The 26,478-nt window shown below is 37.1% G+C and overlaps 1 protein-coding gene across 2 annotated transcripts in view; it reads right to left on the bottom strand.

Moving 5' to 3' along the window:
- GNAO1 (G protein subunit alpha o1) overlaps positions 1 to 26,478 on the bottom strand; it is a 1,256,657-nt gene that overhangs the window by 509,246 nt on the left and 720,933 nt on the right. For both annotated transcript variants that reach the window (XM_044081504.1, XM_044081503.1), the window contains exon 4: positions 13,909 to 14,069. In XM_044081504.1, coding sequence (XP_043937439.1) covers positions 13,909 to 14,069 — 161 coding nt within the window. The remainder of the gene's footprint in view (positions 1 to 13,908; positions 14,070 to 26,478) is intronic.

The raw sequence follows: 26,478 nt of genomic DNA, 5'->3' as shown, positions 1-26,478 counted from the left end.
GCCTGGTAATATCCCAAATGACTATTGCTCTGACTAGTTAAGTGAGACAATGTCCTTAATCATGACTTAGTCCCATTTATAACAGATATGCCAGTAGATGACAAATGGTTTGCTATGTGTACTGGGTTTGCTGTGTGTGTGTGTGTGTGTGTGTGTGTGTGTGTGTGTGTGTGTGTGTGTGTGTGTGTGTGTGTGTGTGTGTAAATTTGTACACGTGCACTTTACATATAGACCATGCAGACATGTATACATGTATGCACATCTACCTCTCAACATATGCACACATCACATTTGTGTGCATGTGAGCATGTGTGTGTGTACATGTGTGTGCGTGTATGTAAATTTATACAGACGTGTAAATTACATATATATCATACCCTCATGTATACATATAAGCAAATCTACCTATCAATACATGTACACACCACATGTGTGCATGTGTCTGCATGTATATATGTTTTTACATGTGCATGTACATACACACACACATACATATACATCTATATATACACATATATATATATATATATATATATATATATATATGTATATATATTATATATATATATATATATATATATATTATATATATATATATATATATATATATATATATACACACACACACACACACACACACACACACACACACACACACACACATATATATATATATATATATATATATATATATATATATACATAGATAAATAGATATAGCTGCACACAATCACATATAGTTGGCATACATTTGGTTGCATGACATTTAATTGGACTCAGAATTGTGGAACACAATCCATCAAATTTTGATTAATCTCATTCTTACTGTTCTATGACAATTACAAATGGGTTTTTCTCTCCTTCACAAGTTTCTTTGGGAATATCTAGCAGTCCACAATAATGTCTGCCACAGAAAGCCTCAAAAGGACTGAACTCTGTTGATGCCTCTGGTACTTCATCAACAGAAAACAAGAGGTATGTTATTAACTGCTCTCAGTTTTTACCATCTTTCCCAATAACAATTCTCAACATGTGCTTTAATGTTCAGTTAAAATGCTCCCATCACCTATCTGTGGATTATATACTGATGCTTTTATTGCTTGACTTTAACACATTGTATTAATCTTGACATAAATGGAGTTGCCTGGTTGGTGAATATTTCTTTAGGTATCCGTACTCTAAAAACTAAAACTAATTCATTTGATTTCCCTATAGATTAAGGACTAGATTTACATTGGTGAGTTTCCTCTGGGTACCTAGTTGCATACTCCTGAATAAGCAAAATGTACTGAAACCCATTGCTGTATTTTACTAAAGGCCCAACAATGTACATAACAATATGCCTGAATGGCATCTCAATAATGGGCATTGGATTCAAAGGATTTTTAAAGCTTCGATAAGTGGCTGTCTTCTGGCATTCAGGATATTCAGCACAGATTTTCTCTACTTATTTCAGCATTCATGGCCAGTAAAACCTTGCTAGGATCTACGCTTCAGTCTTGTCCATTTGTAGGTGCCCTCCTTGGACATGGCTATTTGCTCTCCTCATCACTATGTTTCTGAGAGGTTTGGGCACTCATAATTTGCATCTTCCTGTGTGCCCATACTAACTTTGAATAGTACGTCATTTTGTAAATCTAGATACTGGCAGGAAGTGGGAACACATTGCTCATCCTCTAGATTAATGCTACATTGGACATGGTGTCCTACTTCTCTATGGGTACTCAGTTAGTTCTTTCTGAAGTGATTCCATAACTTACTTACCAAATACCATTTGAATAATCCATGACTCTTAATTTTCATTTTCTAAACAGGAATTGCATTGCCCCTTTTCAGTCCACTGGAAGTTTAAAATATTTCTTAGATCATTAGATCCCATGCACCATTAGTCTTAACATAGACACACACACACACACACACACACACACACACACACACACACACACACACACACACACAAAACAAGTGGTGAATGCAATGCAGTGATGCTGTTGGGTATACAATGACCAGTGAAGAAGCATAGACATTAGACACATTTGTATGCCGGCTTTGTATACAACAAAACCCAAAAGCATAGTTTACTGTATATCCCAGTGGGGCACTGATTCTAGTCTCGCCATGGAGCACAAATATCATGCTTCCATTACAAATAATCATTTGTTTTGCCACTATATCCATCACCCCCCTTAACAGCCAAATCACAGTCAGATATGCACCGTATTTGAGCTGAGTATGCTGTTAGTCTACATTATAGACCCATTTTGTCTTTGCCAGTACTACTACTAGTACATTCAGAGGGATTACTTCAGGTATGGCTGACATTTTATGTGTGATCTTCAAATTTGTACCTGCTCCAGAGTTTAAGGCCATGTTTTTGATTCCATTACAGGTAAAATGCATTGCATACTACTTAACAGAGCATTAAATGTCAGGGCAGTCATGTACAGCTAAACAGTAAAACACACACATCACAATAACAGCAACTAGAAATAGACAATATATGTATGGTATGCATGTAGAGAAGAAAAACAGAACAAAAGATACCTTTTATTCTTTGCACCATATTTGCATGTTTATGTTAACATTTTACTGTGCCTCAAAGCAGTAAAATGGACACCAGTCCTAAATGGGAAATTAAATAATTACACCTACATTCACAACATTCTTCTCAACAGTTTAGTAAAAAAAATTGGACAAAACCAAAAATAAAAGGTGAACAAAGGCCCAAAATCAGGGAGTGGTTTTTATACTGCTCTTATAAACTTAGAAAATCACTAGCATGTATTTTCTAGAGGATATGAAATCTGAGATTAAAAGGTCTGTCATTATTTAATGACTTCAGTTCTCAATAATTTACCCGAAAACCACAAATTTAAGAGGGACAGACCAAAAATATAAGGCAAAAATCTGGACATTCTGCAAATTTCTAGACAGTTAAGACATGATTTACAGCGCTGCATAAAATAAAAGTACTGACGAATAAATGCATAAAGTCATGTCTCTACTCAGTTTTAGAGAAAAGCTAGCATGTTAACAAGCAGAACATTTCATTCTGCTCAGTTTAAAATATGTGCATTCAAGACACATTAATTCACTGAGTATATTTAAGTTATAATAAAGGCTGCAGATTATATGGCACCCTTCTAAATATTATAGGCTTAAATTTACATACCAAAAATAAATAAAAAAAATAAATAAATTCTTTAAGCAATAACTTCAAACTGTGAATACACAAAAAAATATACATTCCTAAAATGCTGTTTCATAGTTCCACTATAAATTACAAAGTAACGTGTAAAAAGCTTTAACCAGATGAACAGAACTGGCAGTAGCTTAATTAGGATGTAAAATACAAAACAAAAAAAAAAATGTTTTTTTTTCAGGGCAAGACTCTCATTCCCTTCATATAGGGGGACTTTGCCCCAATCCCCTTACCCATACATATGTGTGTGTGTGTGTTTGTGCATATATAGATATATATATATATATGCGTGTGTGTATATATATATATATATATATATATATATATATATATATATTTACTAAGAAATATTCCAGAGTTGTCACCACAGCTGGGAATGTCCAAGGCACAAACAGATGTAAATGCTGAGATAAACTGCAGCAAAACTTTAATAAAACAATGCAAATAAAACATTTAAAAGATGAGTACTTTCGGGTCCAGGAAATAACCTATCTTTGTTCAGCATTGTCTTCTAAGTCGACATCCCTTAAGGGCCAGCTATAAAGGATATTTAGAGTTCAGTCCAGGAGATCTACATGCTTGCATCATTCCAGTCCATTGCATTTTAGTTAATTCAGTTCTGTTATTCAGATCTCCACCTCTAAGATTATATAAAACAACTTGTAAAACTCTAAAACAAAACTTGTGACCAGTATTCTCATTTACATGTTTCGCTAACATGTACGTGACATTCGCATAGGTGACTTGAAGAATGCATTAGCGAAACATGTAAAGGAGAACACTGACAACACTGACTGACTTGTGTGCGATCTAGAGGTTTTGAGGGTTGGATTTTATTATTCATTGAAGCAGGACCCTGGGGGTATCAACTTAGGAGATGCTTTTGATTGGCTCTTTGCCCTTTAAAAACTGAAGTCATCATTATGAGACTTCAGTCTGAAGAAGAGTTTTTTCCTGGACCTCAAAGTGCTCATCTTTTATATGTTTTGTTTGTGTTGTTTTATTAAAGTTTCGCTGAAGTTTATTGAAGTGTTTACATCTGTTTGCGCCTTGGACATTCCCAGCTGTGATGACAACTCTGGAAAATTTCTTAGTTTCTGTTTTGCTATAGTGTTGTTCTCTGGTGGTCAACCTTGCTGTCTTTGGATATTTTGTATATATATATATATATATATATATATATATATATATATATATATATATATATATACATTTATATACACATAGACACACACACACACACACACACACACACACACACACACACACACACATATATATATATATATATATATATATATACACACACACACACACACACACACACACACACACACATACACATATATATATATATAGTTATATACTCACAAACACACACTCACACACATATATATATATATATATATAGATATATAGATATATATATATATATATATATATATATACACACACACACACACACACACACACACACACACACACACACACACACACACACACACACACACACACACACACACACATATATATATATATACATACTAACTCCACAGTTGTATAACCATGAAGAAAAGTAAATCCAATACCATCAATGACATTTCATGAGAAACCACCACCGATGAGGTGCAATCCATTCAATTCTGATCAAAGGTTTCATCCACTTTACACTTATTAATGACAGAAACTGCCATGTCACTATTCTGTTTTTTTCTTAGGTTCATAGGTTCATAGGTTCATACTAGGCTATCTGCCCTAGGGCATTTATAAGCCTAGCCAGAATGTGTTTGGCTTTCGCCACCCATTTTAAATTTATTTTGCTATGCCCTTTTTCGAGGTTAGTATACTGTGCCTCTGTCTAACAGTGACACAGAAGTGATACCCGGGGTAAACCTACGATCTCCCATCCACTCATCAAGATTCCTCTTGAAGACAGTCAATGAGGGACTCTGCCTAACCTGGACTGGGATTTTATTCCAGAGTGAAGGGAGCCTCTGGGTTATGAATCTGTCCCTCCAGCATGTCCTATTTATTTCAGTGCTGAGGTTCAAGTCTCTTGAGCGTAGCTCGATGGGATTTGGATTTTCTGAGGTGCAGCATGTCCATTAATTCTGGGTTGGACATGGCTTTATACGTCAGGCACAGATCGCCTCTGAACAGGCGGTATGCCACTGAGTAGAGCTGGAGTTTCTTTAACCGGGCAGCATATGGCATCTGTTTGAGCCCTTTGATCCTCTTGGTGAGGTACTTTTGGGGTCTTTCCAGTTGCTGCAGGTGTCTGGTAAGGTACATCCCAAAGGGGCATTGTACTCAATTATGGGCCTGATGAGGGATGAGTAAAGAGGCACGATGACCTCCCCTGATCTAGATGTGAATCCCTTCATGATTAGGTGGGCTATATAAAATGTTTTTCTAACCACTTTGGCTACGTGGTTGTCAAATGAGAGATTGCTATCAACTTGGGTCCCCAGGTCCCTAATTACTTCTTCTGTACTTAATGGATTACCACCTATGTGGTAATTTGTGGGCACTTTGTTTTGCCAAAGGGGATGACTATACACTTTTTGGCATTTAGCTTGAGGCCATGGCTCTGGCACCAGTTGTCTGTTTCTATGAGGCCCTTTTGGAGGATGCTTGTGTCAGCTGGAGAGTCGATTATGGCGCCCAGTTTGCAGTCATCTGCGAACTTGGTCAGCCACAGTCCTTCCGTGTTGGCCTGTACCTCCGAGAAATATATAACGAATAAGAGAGGTCCCAGGACTGAGCCTTGTGGGACACCACTTGTAACTGGTTTGGAGCCTGACATGGCTCCAGCAATTCTAACCATGTTGGTTCTGTCCTTGAGCCAGTTTGCAATCCATCTAGTGACATAGGGGTTTATATTTAAGCTGGTGAGCTTATCTATAATGCCCAAGTGGGGTATTGTATCGAAGGTTTTTGCGAGGTCCAGGTAGGCTGTGTGGACCACCTTCCCCTCGTCAATGGCCTTGGTGACTGTTTTAAAGAAATCAACCAGGTTTAAGAGGCAGGATCTGCCCTTAACAAAGCCGAATTGGGTAGGATCCAGTGTCTGTAGGTCCCCAATATCTTTATTTATGAGGTCCATGATGATCCTTTCCATAGCTTTGCAGACCAAGCTAGTCAGGCTTATGGGGCAATAGTTTCCAGGATCCGTTGAGGCACCACCTTTATGGAGAGGGACCACTGTTGCTGTACGCCACTCTTTGGGCACATATCCTGTAGTAAGGCTGAGACTGAACAGTAGTTTTATGTTTGGGTTTAGCTCTTCTTGGAGTTCATGTAGGACGCAGTCCGGGACACCACTGGTCCCATTGATGCTGTGTTTTTTGCTTTGGAGAGGGTGGCTCTAACCTGAGCATCTGAGATGTCAGGGGGGCAGCACTCTGCTGGGATAGATATTTGCCCTTTTGGTAGAGAGGGGGGGAGAAGTTTGCGCTGAACCTGTCAGCTAGGATGTTGGCAATGTCTGTGGGTACAGTGTATTTTTTGTCATTTTGGACTAATTCTGAGCATATCTGGGAATTACCACCCAGGTTCCTAACATAACCAAAGGAAGCCTTGTGATTATCCTTAGTGTCCTGTGCAATTTTTCTCTCGAAGCTGGCCTTAGACAATTTTATGAGTGCCTGTAGTTTTTTGCTAATACTGATCAGTGATGCCTTCCCTTTTTGGGATTTTGCTCTATCATTTAGTAGCTTCCTCCTTCTATTGTATAGTTTGTCTATGGCTGGGGTCCACCAGACAGGACGTCTGCCTTTGGAGGATTGGGTCTTGGTTTTATTTGGGATCGCATGATCCATGCATTCCTGAAGGTGTTCATAGAATGCATTTATAAAGGATTCTGCGGTCTGGGCCGTATTTTCCACAGGCCCGGGGGCTTTGAAGGATTCCACCTCGGTTTTGAGGAGTGTGAAATTTGCTTTAGAGAAGTTTTTCACTGTGGTTTTCTGGGCAGGGGGTGGGGTCGGGATGTGAATATCCAGTGAGATTAGTTTATGGTCTGATCTTACCAGTGAGGGATACACTTCTGGTCTGGAGCATAGAGTCACCATGTTGGTGATGATCAGATCCAGTATGTTTTCTCCTCTTGTGGGAGTGGTAACAAGTTGTTCCATTGCATTTGAGTTTATAAATTCTAAGAACCTTTGGGCTAGGGTGTTGGAGCTAGAGTAATGCTCCCAGTCTATGTTTGGGTAGTTGAAGTCACCCAATATAATGGTGTTTGGAGAGACCTTCATATTTTCCAGTGTTCTCAGGAAGGCCGAGTGGGATTCCTGGGTTTGGGAGGGTGGTCTGTAGCAGGCTATAAACTGGAAGGCAGTTTTACCCACTGTTAGTTGCACATGGATAGTCTCTGATGCTTCGTGCTTTGCCACCAACCTGGAGGTGTGGGTATCTTTGATGAATAACGATACTCCCCCTCCTTTTGTGGTTCGGTCCAAGTTTTGGGGCCAAAAAGCATGGTATGAGGTATAACCTGGTAGTGCTGGGGTGCTCTCGGGAGCCCTGAACCAGGTTTCTGTTACTGCACAAATATCGATGTTCTCCATGCTAAGGAGAGTTTCGAGTGCGTGCATCTTGAGGTTTAGACTTCTGGCGTTGAGTAGCATTACTCTTAGTTTCTTATCCCTTGTGATACCTATGGAGGTGGGTTTGTCTTTTGAGCCTTGCCTAAAAAAGGCATTATGGGGGTAGCAAGAGCCTTTGCCAATATCCAAAAGCCCAGCGGTGACAGGTGCAAGCCGTCCCTAGTGAAGCATCGTGACTTGTCGAGCATATCATCCCAAGCTGACAGGCATTGGATCCCCTTTGAATGACACCAGTACTTAAGCCAATTGTTGAAATTGATCATCTTGTCTTCATATTGTGGCATCATTCTTGGTGAGGGTAAGATGCTACTCAAGGTCAGGGTCATACCGGCCTGGGCTACATGCTCAGAGAGCTCCTTTATGTCTCTTTTCATGTAGTCCAGGGAGGTACGTCTCAGGTCATTCACACCAGCATGGACAATGACTGAGTCATATTTGTACTTGCCTTGGAGTGACCTGAGTGCTTGTGTTATGTGGCGGATTCTAGCGCCCGACAGGCTGCTCACCATGACCCTCTCCTTGTTCAGCCTGGTGAGCGGGACGTCAGTGTGCCTGATGATAGAGTCACCGATTACAAGTGTATCAGGTGGGTTGTTTAGTCTTAAGGGCTGTGACTGTTCGACACACTGACTTTGTGAGATATGTGTTGCACGTGCTTTGTTTTGGGGTAGCGGTTGCTTGGGTGTCTGCTTTGGAGGTCTCTGCTGCTTAGGCATATCTTTATTTAGAGCCTCCGAGTATGTTTTTGTGTGATTATGTGTTTGGTTTGCTGTCGTAGTAGCTCTATGTGAAACTGGAATTGTAGTGAGTGTGGTTTCCTTCTCCTCCTGACTGGTTATGCCAGTACTGAGTTGAGAGAGCTTAGCCTCCAGTTTGGCTATATGGTTGCATCTCTCACATGTGTTGGAATTTGTTGGGAGGAGGAGAGGGTTGTCTGTGTACATGAGGCAGTTGTAACATTGCCTCAAGATTCCCAGATTCACCAGCTGGACCAGAGAGGAGATTGACAACTGACCTTTGGACATGCTAGAATAATATTGGGAATTCCTTAATAATTGAAAACAAGGGCCAGTGGGGAGTGAGGGTGTAGTGCTTTTAATTTTTAGTGCTGACTTATATAATTGCTTTAGTGAGCAACTGCCAGGTAACTTTTTAATCCTTTCTCTGCTTTTCATGATGAATGTTGTAATATAGTTTACAATGCAGTTTTAAACAGCAACTTGAAGCAGGAAAAAATCACTGAATCCATTCAAAACCATACTTCTCAATATTTTTGCTCAAGAATTCTGTAAATAAAAAAAGATTTCTGGAAAAAGCCAAAACTAATAGGGTAACAAAGACCCAAAATAAGGGACTCTTTTTAAATATTACTTTTAATTTACTTAAGAAGTTAACAGATAACAGATTTTGCATCAGTGTGCATTTTCTGAAGAATAACCCATATGAAACTTTAATGCCTGGCTGTAATCTTCAGGAATTTACTGGAAAAATCAAAAATCTTTAAAAGGGCAAACATGAGATGCAAAATTAGGAACATTCTGCATAATCACAGAGAGCTGAGAGGTATGTCCAAAACTTTTCTACCTACTACCTATGTGTTAAACTGTGCATGATGTGTGAGTGCCACATCTTTGAGTATGGTTAGGTGTGAGAGTCATGTACTAAGACACATTGAAGATCACAGCAGGAGGCAGGGATGGTACACAAGCTCAGTTCTGGTAGTTTCCATGTAAGTATTGTGAGCCTTTCCAGCAGGAATAAGCCACAAACTGCAAATGCTAGCTCTCCAGTAAGAGTGGAATAGGTTGCCACCCACCTCACTATTACAGCTCCTCTGGGGGCCAAATTTCATTGCACAAAGCATTCACGGTACATCCTAATAAAATCAAGGGCATAACTTACAAAGGAAGGAATTCTTCTTTATTTAATCCTCTTTTGGTAAATTTTATAACTTTTTGTAAGTTTTTTTTTTGGAGCTACGTTAATATGAGTTCAACTGAGTAAGAAAGGAGAAAAGGTGAGTTTCCAGTTTTTTTGGCATTTTCTCTAAATTTGTACAACCTCAACAGTAGTAAATACAGAGACTGAGTGTGGGAACAAAGCCACTTATTAGGTTTACAGAAGAGAAAATCAACTTTATTGTGCTATTTTGCAAGGCTTGCAGTATGATTACGGAGTTACAATCATTTTATATTTACAGATTTCAGTCATAATGAATTGCATCTCAATTAAAAGAGGTATAACATCTCATTACATACCCCCAAAATTATAAAATTTTAGTTAACAACAAAGAAAACAAATAGTACTTAAGATATATATACCAAAACATATAAATAAATATAAGAGCAAATAGGAAGTACTCTTGCCACTAAGATAGAACTAAAATATATGGTTTTAGGAGAGTTAATAAATATACTTATTTTGTTGTAAACTTCAAGTGTTTATTTATTAGTACAGAAGAATAACCCAACAGCCTAATAATGTCTGTGCCCAAAAGAGCACAAGCTAAGTAACGTGGATTTAAAACACTATGATTACTGACATTTTTTTTAGTTTATTTATAACATGGAAAACAAACAAAAAAAAAAGTTAAAATTTAAATGCAGGCAGATCCTAAGTTAACTGCACACTAGAGATTCTTTCAGAATTCTGGTTCTAATTTCTTCCATTATTTACCCTGAATTTTAAAACTTTTTTTCTCCCGAAGATGCTTTATTTCTTGAATGGGTTGCTTCTGACACTTTGATGGGTAATACAATTTGGTTTACATTCCACTTTCTCATTTTTTGTGAATGCTGAAAAAGTATTTTTCTTCCTTTGACCATGCTGCCTGAGGACCATTACCCCCTTTCAGCCAATTGGTCCATTAATTCCCTCATCATCAGAAGTGAGGTTTCCTTTGCACATGCCCAGAGACAACAAGGAGTAAACTGTCTACCAGAGCTAATCTCAATATCATAAATACCAGCTTATTATCTAGCTGCATGAGGTAACCTTTACAACAAATGATACTGATGCTTCCTATCAGCTGTTTAAGTTTGCAGAATGATCTCTGGCCGTCAGTCCTTTTATATTGTCTCCATTTTTTCATCAGTTTAATCTTTTCTGAGATTTACTGTAATTGTACCTCTCTCTCTCTCTCACATACACAAACACATTCCCTTCTCTACATAACACACTGTAAACTTGGTTATGGCAGTCTCCGTTAAATGAACAGCAATATATGCATATGATTTTCATGCCTCACAGCTCCAAATATCAGTTTCTGTCTCGTTAGATCAATTTTATTATAGTGACTTATTATTCAATGACTATAATTAAACATTAATAAACCTAAATAGTGCAGTGATTTCCCTATTATTACTGCTAACATTACGTAACCTTCTCATATGTCTTGAACTTAGGAAAATGTGTCTAGTGCACTGCATACCGAGAAATAAATACCAGTACCTTTTTAACATTCTAATTCTGAAAGCCTTCCTGAAGTTTCTGGAATGTAGCTATATAATGCTGCTGCTATTGCAAAATAATAATATTAAGCCTGTGTAACTGTAAAATAGAAAAAAAAAACAGTGTTGTCTTTCTCTTCTGCTTTACTTACCTCTCAACCTCTTAATGCAAGAAATTTGGACAAAGCCAAAAACAACAGAGAACAAATGCTCAAAACCAGGGAGAGGTTTTAAATACTGCTCTTCTAAACTTAGAAAGTTGCTAGAATAATAAGTTTTGTCTTAGCATACATTTTCTGAAGGATATAATGTCTGGAACATAAATATCTGTCATTGTTTAATGACTTCAATCCTCAGTAATTTCCAAGAAAAACAAACATTTTATGAGAAGCACACCAAAACTATGAGGCAAAAAATGTGGTATGTTTTATAGTCTAAACTACCCTATATAGGAAAACATTTGCTCTAGCAAACTCAGTGATGGCAATTTGCAAAGTCTGTTTACAACATTGAAAGTACTGGACTGAACAGATGCCAGCAGATGGTTACATCTTTATATTTTAGTTGCATTTGCAGTTTGATGTTACATCTCTGACTGAAAAATGCAAAATAAATGCATTATAGCATTAAATGACATATTTTATAACCAGCAAAACATTTGTACTTGCCATTTACTTATTCATCCATGAATCAACTGTAGAAAGATGTTATTATAAGTGCAAATATTACCATCTTTATTATATTAGTTTCAAAACTTACAGTGTTGTATCATTTGGGGTTTATTTCCTGCCATAAAAAGTTGCAAAATATGATATCAAATGTATAGCTATAACATTTTATATATTAATAATGTTTATTCCCTACACATGGTTATCTGTTACCTTTACATCATGATTTCTGGCATCAGCCAAAACTAACCCACATGATATTTTGTGAATTTCACACCTTTTTTTCTTCAAAAAAAACAACCTATTTCCTAATAGCAATAATGTCGAACAGGGTAAATATTATAAGGAAATAACAGACACCCAGGGGTGTTGTGACCTACTCTCACTATCAACATTAATAGTACCTATAAATGTGATTTATGTTACTATTGCTGTTTTATTAATAAATGCACTTTTATTTACTTGCAGTACTTTCAGAAATTATTTACTCATCAGCATATAATGACTTCAACTTTGTAGGTTTACTATATCTTGCACAATGCCCAAAATGTACTTATTTTTATGCAGGGATGGGTACCAGAAGATAAACAGAAAGGATTAGGGAACATGTTTATGCCATTAAAAGTCAAAATGGAAACAATGCATTTTATATATATATATATATATATATATATATATATATATATATATATATATATATATATATATATATATATATATATATATATATATATATATATACACACACACACACACACCAAGAGGTATACAGGTTCACAGAGGGAACTTTAAGAATATGTTTGAAACCTGAGAAACTAAATGGGAAATCAAATTGCAGGCAGACAGACTTCCAGGAATAAATCATACTGTGAATATAAAATGTTTTTTTTTTTTTAAACAAAGACTGGGAAGAATTAAATAATATTAGATTATTAGTTACATATTTTAAATGCATTTTATAAGTTGTTTAAATATTTTAAAACCCATAAAACGTTTGTGCTTTTCACATAGTTTAAATATTATATGTATATATCATATGCTCGGTCATGCGATTATCCTGATAGCTATTTATTTCATTCATGGCTGTAATAACATACTCTGATGAATTCCCTGGTTACTACTTGTATGACAGTCCTAAAATAAAATTTTGCACTATGCACATGCATGTACATAGAATATTAGTTCCTGACTTGTCTTTATTCTGTATAATGACAGATGCCACTTTGTGAGTCTTCCACATGGTGGCAGTCAACATTTCAGAATTTAATATTATATACTTGAAATTCATATTTTTGTCATTCTTAGTTGGTATGCAGGCATATCTACAGTTCTCTGTTCAGATATTTCTTTTTAGTAAAGCTTACCTGGTTAACAGCTTCTGTACCTCATTTTGCATTTCACAGCAACAAATGCACACTAAAATGTCAACTTACAACTTCAGCTGAAGTAATTAAAGCAATGTATAAAACACCAACAGCATTTGCTCTGATATATTAAAATGTGTTCAGATTTATAATTAATCTATTCTAGAAGAAAAGAAAGAGTAATGGAATATAATGATGCAATGTTATCAGTGTGCCAGAAAAATCTCTCTTTCCTTAACATTTGTGGATGATCTCTGTCTCTCATATATCTACACAAACTGGGGTAATTTCCTGAATGTAGCAGTGTTCAAAACAAATGAATACAGGTAGGAAATGCCAAACGTGGGAATATCTGATTATTATGTTCTAAACTTCTTGCTTTATTATAGTCACTCTCTAAAGTGTTTATGTTTAATACATGCTTAGATACCTTCTGCAGCTACTGTCTTGGTATGCATTTTTCTCAGTAATATACTACATGAACACCACCACACTGTCGATAGTTAGCTTAAGTTTTCACCACTGTCTAAGAATCCATAAGACAATAAATAACTGATGGGCTGAAGCTTGACGTGGGTAGGACAACTGTTTTATGTAGCCAAATGAGACACTTACTATTTGGCAGAGTCGTTAAGCTGGTATTCACGGGATCTGTTGAAGCACTCCTGTATTCCAGAATCAGACCAGATTCTCATCATTGCAGATAGCAGTTCCGGGGAGAAAGGCTCAGTGTCTTCCATTCGACTCACTACATCACACACCATCTTTGCATCGGCCTATAGAAACAGAAGACTGACTCAGTCTATAGATATAAAATCACCACACTTGGCATATAATAGTGCAAACATTTGCAAGAAAAAAACACTAAACTGAGCTTAATTTTTTACAACAAGTAAAAAAGACACTGCAATGCATTTACTAGTAATTCCATTATGAATGGTCAGCAGATGCTCACCAAACTGGGCTATGCTTTGAAAGGCCTGCCCCCCCCCCCCCCCAGATCATTAGCCTGGTAACAATTAATATATCTATAAAACATGTGGCATCAACATCAGTACTGTCCAGATTCATGACTAGTGCAATGTAACAAACTCTTTTTATGATTACAAGATAAAAGCATTAATTATAATAAAGGTAAAATGCAAATATAGCCTCTCCTGCCTACACATGTACATGAAAATATACATTCACAGAAACACACGCAGAGACATCTTTCTTTGCAGTCAGTGACCATCAGTGTATTAAAACGTGTGGAGATGTTTACAGTGTTTTGTAGATTTTAATATTTATATTTTTTTGAGTATTAATCTTGTGTAAAAGCCTGATAATTTGTCAACACATTCAAGTGTCCTTGTGGGGTTGTGCTGCTTCAGATATATAGTTATTGCAGTACAACAACTGGTAACAGGCACTTTTGCAAAACAATCGCCCTCCTACATCCTGTAGTGGACATTACAACATAGGGTGTAGAGACAGTAACGGATTTTCTTCTTCTGTAGGTATAGGCTTGCATCTGCCTAATTCTAGTAAACTACTACTTCCTGGAGTCTAAGTCTGCCTTAATGCACTTATGCCATATCCCTTAGTGGTTTGAATGCTGATGTCTCCTTCAGTCTCAGACGGACTCTTTGGTATATCTGATAAATATTAACTAACCTTGTAGCATGTTAGTTAATGTCTAAATGTTTTCCCTGTTTCCAGATATGAAATGGATCAGTGCATTTATGACTACAGTATTGTCAATTTTTCATTTCACTGTAACACTCTTGCTGTATTATGTAACCCCCTAGGTCTCCAGTTTCAAAGGGAGATGTCTTTTTGTGAAGTCATAACATCTACTCTTTAAGTTAGTAAATAAAATAAAAGCAAACCGCATGATATAGTTTTTTCCATACCTGCACCAACCTTTTCCTACTATTCAGTAAATTGCAACTCAAGGGACCAGTACACAAATTAAAGCTTTTTGATGAAAGTAGGATTTAAAATTGAAAAATAATATCTTTATAACAGATAAAGTCAGAGAATGTTTTGTACTGTCATTTATATTGGCAGGTTAAAACAATGGACATTCAGCCCTTCGGTATTTTTGAAGACTGCATCTCTCTGTGGTTTACCATGACAAGCCAATATAAAAAAAGTATGCATAGATTATACACAGGAGTTGTGTGTGTGTGTGTGTGTGTGTGTGTGTGTGTGTGTGTGTGTGTGTGTGTGTGTGTGTGTGCGTGTGCATGTGCTTGTGTGTGTGTGCATGTGCGTGTGCGTGTGTGTGTATGGACGGGGGGGGGGGGGGCTACATAACATAACAGAACTTTGAAGTGACAAAATTGGCTCAGAAAGCAGATGTTCTTTTCCTGCAATAGTACTGTACAGAGCTAGTGTTAAATCATAATGCTGCAGGGAGTTGCCAGTGTAACATGAAATGGCCAGTAGAAACAAAACTAAGCAGTCTCATAATCAGTCTGTGCATTTACTGGGAAACTAACAGTAAGTAATTAATATTAAAGCAAACAGAAGGTTTCTCTTGCATTCTTATGAACTATCTTACCCTGTATGTGCCCTTCAGACGGGAAGCCCTTACCTGACAGGCACATTTCTAAACCAACAATAGCTATCTACCTTATTCAAGTGTGTAATTTGTAAGTTTTGTTAATAGATTCAACATTGGTATATATTTAGGAGTGTTAGGACCACACTGGTTTTGTTACAATCAGAATATAATGTACATTTCACTGTTACAGTTTGAATCTAATGTGTATGTACTCTACACATTCCATATGTCTTACAGCATGACATTGTGCATAGCTTTTAGAATGCATTACTACAATAGCAATGCATAATTATTTTCATTCTGATTACTTTCACTATCAAAATAGTCCTTATAAGTAATATAGCAATGAGTGTTATTCAGTGAAGTTACATGTTACCATGGTAATCAAGCATGAAGGGGGTAGAGCAGGCAAACTATCAAATATTACAGCTACTCTATAATCACCTCTAATGAAAATAACTTGATTTACATTGAACATGAATGTCATAATCTCTTCTCTTGCATTGGTGTTTTAAATGACCTGCAATGCATGTTCATTTATTTGGTAGATTAGTAGATTCATCCCATCAAGCACATCTGTTCTTCAAAATAGGGCATTGCTGAGTCCAATCTGTTAAATCACACAGATGCATCCATTAGTCAGTATTACAGACTTACAATAAACCAGGAACAAGCCCGTGCTATAGATCATCATGATTCTAAATGTCACACTGCATTATACAGTCCAATAATCCTCTCACCACTGCATGCTACAAATCTTAGCCAAAGCAGCAGCAAGTCACTGCCAGGCGCTCCCTCTGAACCAACAGCATATTGGAATTGGGGATCCTGACTACTTCAAAAACAAAATAATACAATGGATCCTTATACATGGATGGAAAAACAAATCCCTGCTAACAAACAGCAAATGCACACCACTGTTGCCCACTAATCATTTGGCAAATACCTACTCCTTGGATCCAATACAAATATCAGCCAGTACAGGCAGATAATGCCTGCTTCTGTCCCTTAACCTACATTCCTGTAAATAGTTTACCTCTGCTTCCCCTTATAAGAGTTACCAAATGATGAGAAATGTTCTCTGTGTGTGCTGATTGCAATGTAATTGCTGTAACAGCCATTCTAGGTAACATCACCATCAGGTCCTCTCATCACAACCATCATCTGCTCCATTCACATCTTTACTTGTCTGTTCCGGCTCACCTGCCTCATGCAGACGGTTTATACCCTTTGTCTGTCTATCCTACAGATATGACACAGGCAGGATCAGAGTGGTCAAAGAACACACACAGCAGCATCTGCTAAGCTGGTGCTGCTCATTCATTTTTTTATTTCTGTGGGATCAAGTTAAGTATTAAAATGATAAAGATTTAGTGAATGAACTATTTTTACCTCAAAATAATATATACTTACATATAAATAAATGAAAAAAAACATAAAAAAGCAAAACAACTGCCCATTTCTCTAAGCAATCTAATGCCTTACAGGATGTATAGGAATGGACCTTCCTTCAACACACCACCCTGAATGGTCCAATATTTCTCTGTAACACTCATCCCGTCATGCATTATTGTTTGCTTATTAGCTAGTTTTATGATATCCATCATTGTTGTTAGCTTTTCTTAGCTCTGTTATGACTTCATATTTATCATCTAGAGTTTCTTCCACCCTGAACTTGTTCCAAACATGTCACATGATCAATATCTTACTATGGCTGCTTCCTTGTCATTCATTGTATTAATTTCATTCCCTTTCTATTGTCAGGACTCACTAAGGAATATTTCTGTATTATCCTTATTATTCACCTGACTATATTTCTTTTTTCTGTATATAATAATATTAGTTGAATGAAATTTACAAAAGGTCCCAAGTGTAACCCTAAGTGTCTTAAATTTTTCTTTCTTTTTTTGATAGTTTGGTTGTCTCTAACTCATGTGTAAACTCTGCCTGTGGCCATATACAATATTTCATCTATATAAACATAATTTAATATTTTCTTATTTATTTATTTACTTAATTATTTGTGTATGCATGCATTTGTTGACTGGGGTAGAGCACTAATGCAAGAGGATATGTTTCAGGCTTAACCTGAGATTTATAACTGGATAAAAAAGGATACAAAGTAATATAAGAATCCAGTTATATAGTAATTTGCATAAAGAAAACAATAATGCAGTCAGAGACACACACACAAACAGTTATGGGACTAATCAGTGCAAGGTTAGCAATAGGTTGCTAAACTTGTTACAGTCGAAGTACATAGACTAGGAAAGACATTTCTACTGCATACTACCATATCTCAACGTTCCAGAAGTTAGCCTCACATTTTTGGTCTATCCCTCAGAAAATTTGTGGATTTCTGGCAAATAATTGTCGATTGATGTTACTAAATAATGACGAACATTTGAACGTCAGACTTTATATCCTTCAGAAAAAGCATGCTAATGCAAAACATGTTACTCTTCAACTTTCTAAGTGCAATAATTAAAATCTGCCCCTGATTTTGGATTTTTGTCCCCGTTATTTTTGGCTTTGTCCAAATTTCTTGGGGTACAAGGTTGAAAGGATAAGCACATAATGAATACTGTGCTACACTATGAGCTCTAGTAACAGACTTCTCTTTTACATTAACATGATGAAGAGGAGGGTAGTAGGTGAAGGATTTCTGGATGTAATATGTGAGAAGGGATGTACATGTGGTGAGGGTGGGAGGAGGAGATTTAAAGTCAAGCAAGGAAAGTTTTAGCAGTAAACTGTGTCTAAGAAGAAAGAGGCAGAAACAGAAGGTATATAAAGAGGAGTTTTATGGAGTGTGGCAGTAAATGTATTAGAGCTGTATTTGGTATTTGGAGTGTGGCAATACATGGATTAGAGCTGTATTTACTGTCTAGAGTGTGGCAGTAAATGTGTTAGAGCTGTATTTACAGTTTGGAGTGTGGCAGTAAATGGGTTAGAGGTGTATTTGGTATTTGGAGTTTGACAATAAATGTGTTAGAGCTGTACTTACTGTTTGGAGTGTGGCAGTAAATGTGTTAGAGCTGTATTTACTGTTTAGAGCAGCCCAAGTATGACAGGAAGAAGGCCTGAACTTGGATATATCTGGGAGGGTGGATGTATTTAAGATGTGTGTTGTAGCTGTGTTAGTTGGGGTGTTTGGCTGCAGGAGGAGATCAATACCCCATTGTGGAGAGTAATGAGGGTTAGTGGTCCTCAAAGAAATGATGGGAGTAGGAATACAGTGAGTGTTGTTGATCTATGTTGTGGAACAGATGAAGTGATGGCACGGGTTCTATAACAGCTGCATTTGGATTGGCTGAGTAGGAATTATTTCAGTTGTTAACAGAAGTTAATGATCAGTCTGTAAAGATTTAATATTTTGCGTATGGTTTCTCATACTTTGGGACCAGTGGAGAAAAAGCACATTCTGTTAATTTCAGGTTGGATAGCGGAGTTTGGTAATGGGGTGTAATTTGAGAAAGGAACCTTAGATTATAATGAAGCAGGACTCTTTTAGTTCTCTGAGAAACAATTCTTAATTTCCATAGTCTAATCTCATTATTTAACTTTACGTTTAATTTATATACCTTTGGATGGATTTTCTAAGACATATAAATGGAATACACTCTTCCTCACTACACAAACAAGGTAGCATCCCTGGTGATGTTTTTGAGCTACGGACCTCACTACATGCAAAGAAAACCACTGAATGTATAACTGATTGAGCCATGGTCTTTACTTCTCATAGCCCAGCAAAGCCTCTAGTGACCAGCGACCTGCCGAACTACCATCACAATCAAAATAACATTGCACACTATTGAGCCACTGTCTTTACTTCTCATAGCTCAGCAAAGCCTCAAGTGACCAGTGACCTGCTGAACTACCATCCCCAACAATCAAAAGAATAATTTTACACTATTGAACCACAGTCTTTACTTCTCATAGCTCAGAAAAGCCTCTGGTGACCAGTGACCTGCTGAACTACCATCCCCAACAATCAAAATAATATTTTACACTGTAGGCGTCTGTTGGTTCTTTCTAAATAATAATTTGCCTGGCCCCTGTCTCTACTATACATCACCAGGCTGCATTAGTTCCTGGTGAACACCTTGTACTATTAAACCTTCTCTCTAGCTTCTTCTACATGTTCTATTCTACCCTATATTCTGTAGAAGTATACTGTTGTCTCATACCTATCTTCTAATTTAACAAACTTCCTTTCCCTCCTTTCTCTGCCCTTTCTAACCTAAGTTACACTCTATCCTCTCCTAGCCATATTACACTGCTCACACTATATTAAACTGTAACTGACCTTTCTGATTGTTCCTGATGGGTCTTTCACATCAAGCCAGGTCCATCAGCTAATATTCTCTTCTTTCAGTTTCTCTCTTCCGTATTATTTACTCTCTTCCGTCGTCTTACTTTCATTTCATTCCTTTCTCCCCACATGCTTTGTGAACTTTAAAAACAGGCAAAGGGTTCTCCATCATCTTTTTTTTTCCTCCTTACTACACAAACAAGGTAGCCTCCCTGATGATGTGTATGAGCTATGGGACTCACTACATGCAAAGAAAATAGTGAATGTATAACTGGTAACTTACTTTTGTTCAATAACTGTGTTTTTCTCTATCAGCCTGGTTTTTTAATTTACATTTTATCTACAAATTATTCTGCTATATACGGCCTTGATACACGGCTAGACTAGAGGAACCATAGCCTGCAACTTTAGGTTTTTATAGGAATTATTGGCTGGTTTGTGTTTAATGCTGTTTAGTTTCATAGAATTTACTATCCTTAATTATTGTAGTGATGCAAGATTCTTCCCAGATACTTGCATAATCACGTATACTTAAGGAGTGACTTTCTTATCCAGTTACTACTGTTCTTTACAAACCGAACTGACTAGTGATGGAGTGAATTGTGCATAATTCTGTAAATCATCCACCTAAGTGCCATATGGCTGTCTTACTTAAGTGACTGCAGTGACATGGAAATGTGTATAATATGTTAATTAACATTTTGTTATGCAATCTGCTTTTGAATTCAGTGACAGGAGGACATATATATAATATGCTAAGGAACATTCTGCTGTGCCATTGCTTTTTGAATTTGGTGATAGGGTGATATGTAAATAATTTTATGACATAACATTCTGCTATGTTATATGGTTTATTGCTCCAACTGAACGTATTAATACTATTGCATGCCCATCCTTATCAGTTGTTATATTCTTGTTTTTAGCATTGGATCATACAGTTGCCTAGCTTTACTCCCCTACTGCTAACCTGATCTAACTCTAGAATTCCTACTTAGAATTAAGCTGTACTAGCATAAATAGTATACTCACTCTCTAACCCACCATTTCTCTCCCTCTTCATAGACTGAGCCACAGTCTTTACTTCTCATAGCCCAGCAAAGCCTCTAGTGACTAGCGACCTGGTGAACTACCATCCCCAACAACCAAAATAGTATTTTACACTGTAGGTGCCTCTTGGTTCTTTTTGAATAATAATTTGCCTAGCCCCTGTCTGTACTATACATCGCCAGGCTGCATTAGTCCCTAGCAAACACCTTGTACTATTAAACCTTTTCTCTAGCTTCTTCCACATGTTCTATCCTAACCTATATTCTGTAGAAGTGTACTGTTGTCTCATACCTCTCTTCTAATTTAACAAACTTCTTTTCCCTCCTTTCTCTGCCCTTTCTAACCTAATATGTTACACTCTAGCCTTTTCTAGCCACATTACACTGTTCACACTATATTAAACTGTAACAAATCTATCTGATTGTTCCTGATGGGTCTTTTGCATCATGCCAGTTCCAACCAGCTCCATTCACCCTTGCTACACTCGGGCTCACTCCACTTCCCTAACCTACCCCCATTCCCACCCACCCCAGGGGCACCTAGATTTATCTTATCCAAACCAGCCTCACCCATTATCCATAACCAATGAATGACCTCCTTTCCTAAGTACTGGATTATCTAATTAAAATCACAATTAAACAACAAGTCAGCCTCTTATAGACAAGAGCTCAGACCTAAATACCCATCCAGCCCTTAGTAACCACTATTCTTTCTATCTTTCCCTTACAACTATATTATTAAAATATTCTTCCTCACCCTAATTAACCCACACATTCCAAAATGCTATTCCTAAATAGTATACTCCTTGTACTTCTCCTAACAGCTACTCACTTAACAACTTATTACTCATGTGTATGCCTGACCCAAGACAGTCACAAAACCATAGTCACTAACCTCCCTTTTACTCAAATCAGTCACCAAAAAATATCACCAACAATCCTAAATACTACTATTTCTGACTACCTACATAATAAAATACCCCCTCTCAAAAATCCAACAAAGAAAATATGATTTAGACAACACAAACATATATACAAAATCATACACATGCTAATAAATATAGTTTCCAAACTTGCAATAAGTGGAGAATATATACTAATGCAGGACTTAACTACATCCTTTCATCTCACCCCCAATAACAAAACATAACTAACCATCATCACAAAAGGTCAGACTTACTTTTTCAAAATCTAAATCTTAGAAGTGCCATAAATAAAGTACAAGACCTGCATGCCACCCTCTTGCACTACTCCCCTGATGTAGTAATGTTAACAGAGACATGGTTAAAACCCCACATATCAGACAATGAAATCTCCCCACCAGTCTAATACATAATTAGGGTAAACCAAAAAGAAAAAAAAGATGGAGGAGTAGCAATACTATACAAAAATAATCTTACTCTGTGGCCCATAAACCTCAGCATATCAAACTCAAGTAACTCTGAGATACTAATGACCAAACTCCAAATTAACCAGAATAAACACATTACCATTATAGCAAACTATATCCCACCAGGCAATAATATTACCACAATACAACTTATCCTTCAGTCTATCTCAAACACCATTTCCCAAGAAATAATAATCATGGGTGATTTCAATACTGACTGGACTACCTGTAACTCAGATATCCCCAGTAACCATATCAATCTCTGTGGGTTCAAACAAATTATCCAGTCACCTACCAGGATAGACAAAAAAATCAAACAGACAGTCAGTCCTAGATTGGACAATGATAAATAATCCCTCACTCTACCAAATCTCTGGTTATCTACCAGATACTCTCAGTGATCATTTGCCTACATATCTCCTCATACAACATACTAACCCAAAAAGGCATACCACTCAACACCAAATCCGCAATAAGAAAAATGTCAACCCTCAGGAACTAATAGACACATTAAATAATGCAAATGGAATACCTTTAAGATCCTGACCCTCGATGCCACTGTACAATATTTCAATAATACTTTCCTTAACATCCTTAACAGAATGGCACTCCCTAGGACATTACATGCCAAAGTTAATTATACACCATGGCTAACTAGTGAAACTAAAATGCTCCTTAAACTTAGGGACAAAACCTGGAAATTATGGCTTACTACCAAAACTCAGGTTGACTGCATCACTTGTCAACAAATCAGGAACAGGGTCAAACAACCATATCAAACAAGACAAAATAAATTATTACACTAAACTGCAAGGGAAGCACCAAAAAGATCCTCACAAATTCTGGAGTACAATCAAAAAAATTCTTCATCCGGATCAAAGCTCTACTCCTGTCCCTAATGTACCAGATAATCTAGGGACAACCGCAGAACAGTTTAACAAGTAATTCACTGAAAGTATCCTATCCCTAACTAAAAATAACCCACCTCCATTGCCAATCATATTTAGTCCAATCAACAACAATAGAAATACTTTATTATTTCAACCCACAGCCACAAAGACCATAGAAAAATTAACTAAGAAACTCAAACCTACCATGATAGCAGCCACTAACCTTCCAAATGAGTTCCTGAAAGTAGCAGCCAAAGCCATTTCCTATCCTGTATCCATACTAATTAACCGCTCCATAGCTGAACAATATGTCCCATCTATTTGGAAACTTTCTCACATAATCCCCTTACATAAAGGTGGTAATTAAACCAAACTCAAAAATTATAAACTATTGCTATATTTTCCCCACTTTCTACACTATTCAAAAGATGCATCCATTCTCAACTTCTCAACTTCTACAGTACCTCACAACCAATAACCTACTGGTCTAAACATAACACAACTTCAGACCTCATCACAGTACCACAATTGCCCTCCTTAGCTCTGCCAACACTATCAACCAATTTAGATATGAAGGAAAAATAGTATCATCTGTCTTTCTAGACATGTCTAAAGCCTATCATACTGTTTCTCACCAAAAACTACTTAATGTCCTCGCCAACCTTAACCTTAGTCCCTTAGAACCCAAAGTTACCTAACTTGGTCAACAAGCAGTTAACTGGCTCCAGGACCTATCCCCCTAATTCCAGTCACACTAGGAGTCCCTCAGGGATCCATTCTCAGACCTCTTCTTTTTAATACATTTACCAATGACCTTGTGATAATAGGAGGTACTGCCAAAACAGCTAACTGGAATTTTGTAAATAATTATACGTTATCTGAGAATATCAAACTGATTTGTACAACATGCTTGTTTTACAAATGTATTAGAATTGTACGTCATGTTTATATCATACTGATTTGTACAGATGTTTGCATTGAAAAGGTATTTGTAAAGTGCTTGTGTTTGAAATGTATCTACAGTGTGTCCTACTGGAGAGAACAGAAATGTAAATGCACTATTGTAACTGTTTAAATGTATATGTTTTAATAGAGGAAACTGTCAGAGAAGAGGTTAACCTCAGTCCAGCAAATTTTAAAATATATCTGAAATTAAATAACTTTATGGGCTAGGCCATAAAGATATATCTCACAGGTTTCAATGCAGCCAGAGACACCAAGTCTGTACATGGAAGCTTTTTACATTGTCTTTGAAGTGAACTAATTACTACTCTGGAAGCATGGAGATACAAAATTATTTTATGACTTCCAGCACCTGCCACAGATCTGAGGAAATGCCCTTGTGTGTGTATTTTTACAGGTGGGTACTAAATCATGACAACTAGAAGTCAGATGACCAGAAGTGATGTCATTCTGCAAAAGTAATACTTTAGATACTATTTTGAGAAGTCTCTTAGTGATACTGAGCATTCTGTATTCTGTCTTGGCCTGACAACAAGAAGGACCATTCACCACATCATCTGCCTTGCTCTATTAAGTAAGTTATTAGGGAATAGTATAATTCTCTTAGACTTAGTCCGGAATATAGTGAAGCTTAGTTTAGATGTTGTTTTTATTTATTTATCTGAGCCTGTCCTTCACAGTTATTTTAAATATTTCCTGTGATTTGAACTCTGATATCACTGTGAATATAGACTTAGTATTCTCTTGTTCTTTTATTATTTACTATCAAATATCTTTAAACCTTTCATTGTGGCAGATCTTTGTAGAAATATTTAAGTTTTGAAAGTATTTGCATATTTAATTGGTGACACTGTCTGGGCCACTCCTAACAGCCTTGCTCTTGGTCAAACTACCATTTGTATTAATATTAATTTCACTCTATATACTGGGTACCCTTGTAAGACCCTTAAAGTAGCTGTCAGGAGTGTCTGGAATCAGTAGTAACTACTTTATAGTCTGGGCAAGAAGAGGGCATAGCCAGTAAACCTGTGCCAGCCTTTCCCAGGTGTGTGTTTGTGGGTGAGTGTGTGTGTGTGTGTGTGTGTGTGTGTGTGTGTGTGTGTGTGTGTGTGTGTGTGTGTGTGTAAATCAAATCTCAAAGAGGGTGTGTGCCAGTTACTTGGGCAGAGACATGAAGCACTGATTGGACAGAGGGGGTACTGGAGGTCTTGGCTTTGACACTCAGCTGAGATCTCAACAGTATAGCTGTGCCAGTGGGAAGTCTTATCAGGGATCTCGAGAAGGAGGGAGAATACAGCCCTAGACTGACTGTGTTCCTTGTGTGCTGTTAAGGGAAACTGTGCTTGATAAGGAGAGCTGCATCTGGAGATACTGTTTGTGTACCTGTTATCCTCCCAGTATATGTCCCCCACTGATGCCAGTGGTGAGGATTGAGGCTCCTTGACTACTGGCCCTGAGGTGGTGGGACATCACAGACCTCAACATGCCTCCCTCCTAGCCTCCATAATCCAGTATGCTGATGATTCTACACTTACATGTGCAGCCACTAATATACAACAGCTACAGGATATAATTCAAAAATCCTTCACTGCCATGGAATCATGGCTAACAAAATCACAGCTCATGCTTAATCCTAATAAAACCAAGCTGCTGATCTTTCAACCCACCCAACCCTCTAACCCCACCCACCTTCCATATTACTGCTAACAAGAATACAAAAATTACATCTGATTTACAAACAAAACTATAAGGAGTCATAATTGATAATAAGATGTGTTTTGACCTTCACATAGCCCAAACTAATAAGAAAGCATACAAAAAAATGGGAACTCTATACAGAAACAAAAGATTTCTTACCCTGACTACTAGAGTAGCAATAGCCAGAACCTACCTCCTGTCAACACTCCTCTATGCTTCGCCCATACTAACTAATCTCAAAAAATCAGACGTAATCAAATTAGAAGCATGCTATAATAAAACTGCAAAATTTGCTACAGACTATACACATAGGACACATCACTATCATGCCT

The sequence above is a fragment of the Protopterus annectens genome, chromosome 8.part0 (assembly GCF_019279795.1).
Source record: "Protopterus annectens isolate FY-2018-M chromosome 8.part0, PAN1.0, whole genome shotgun sequence".
NCBI classification, from domain to species: Eukaryota; Metazoa; Chordata; order Ceratodontiformes; family Protopteridae; genus Protopterus; species Protopterus annectens.
The sequence above is the reverse complement of the archived record's forward strand: the minus strand, read 5'-3'. Positions and strand labels throughout refer to the sequence as shown.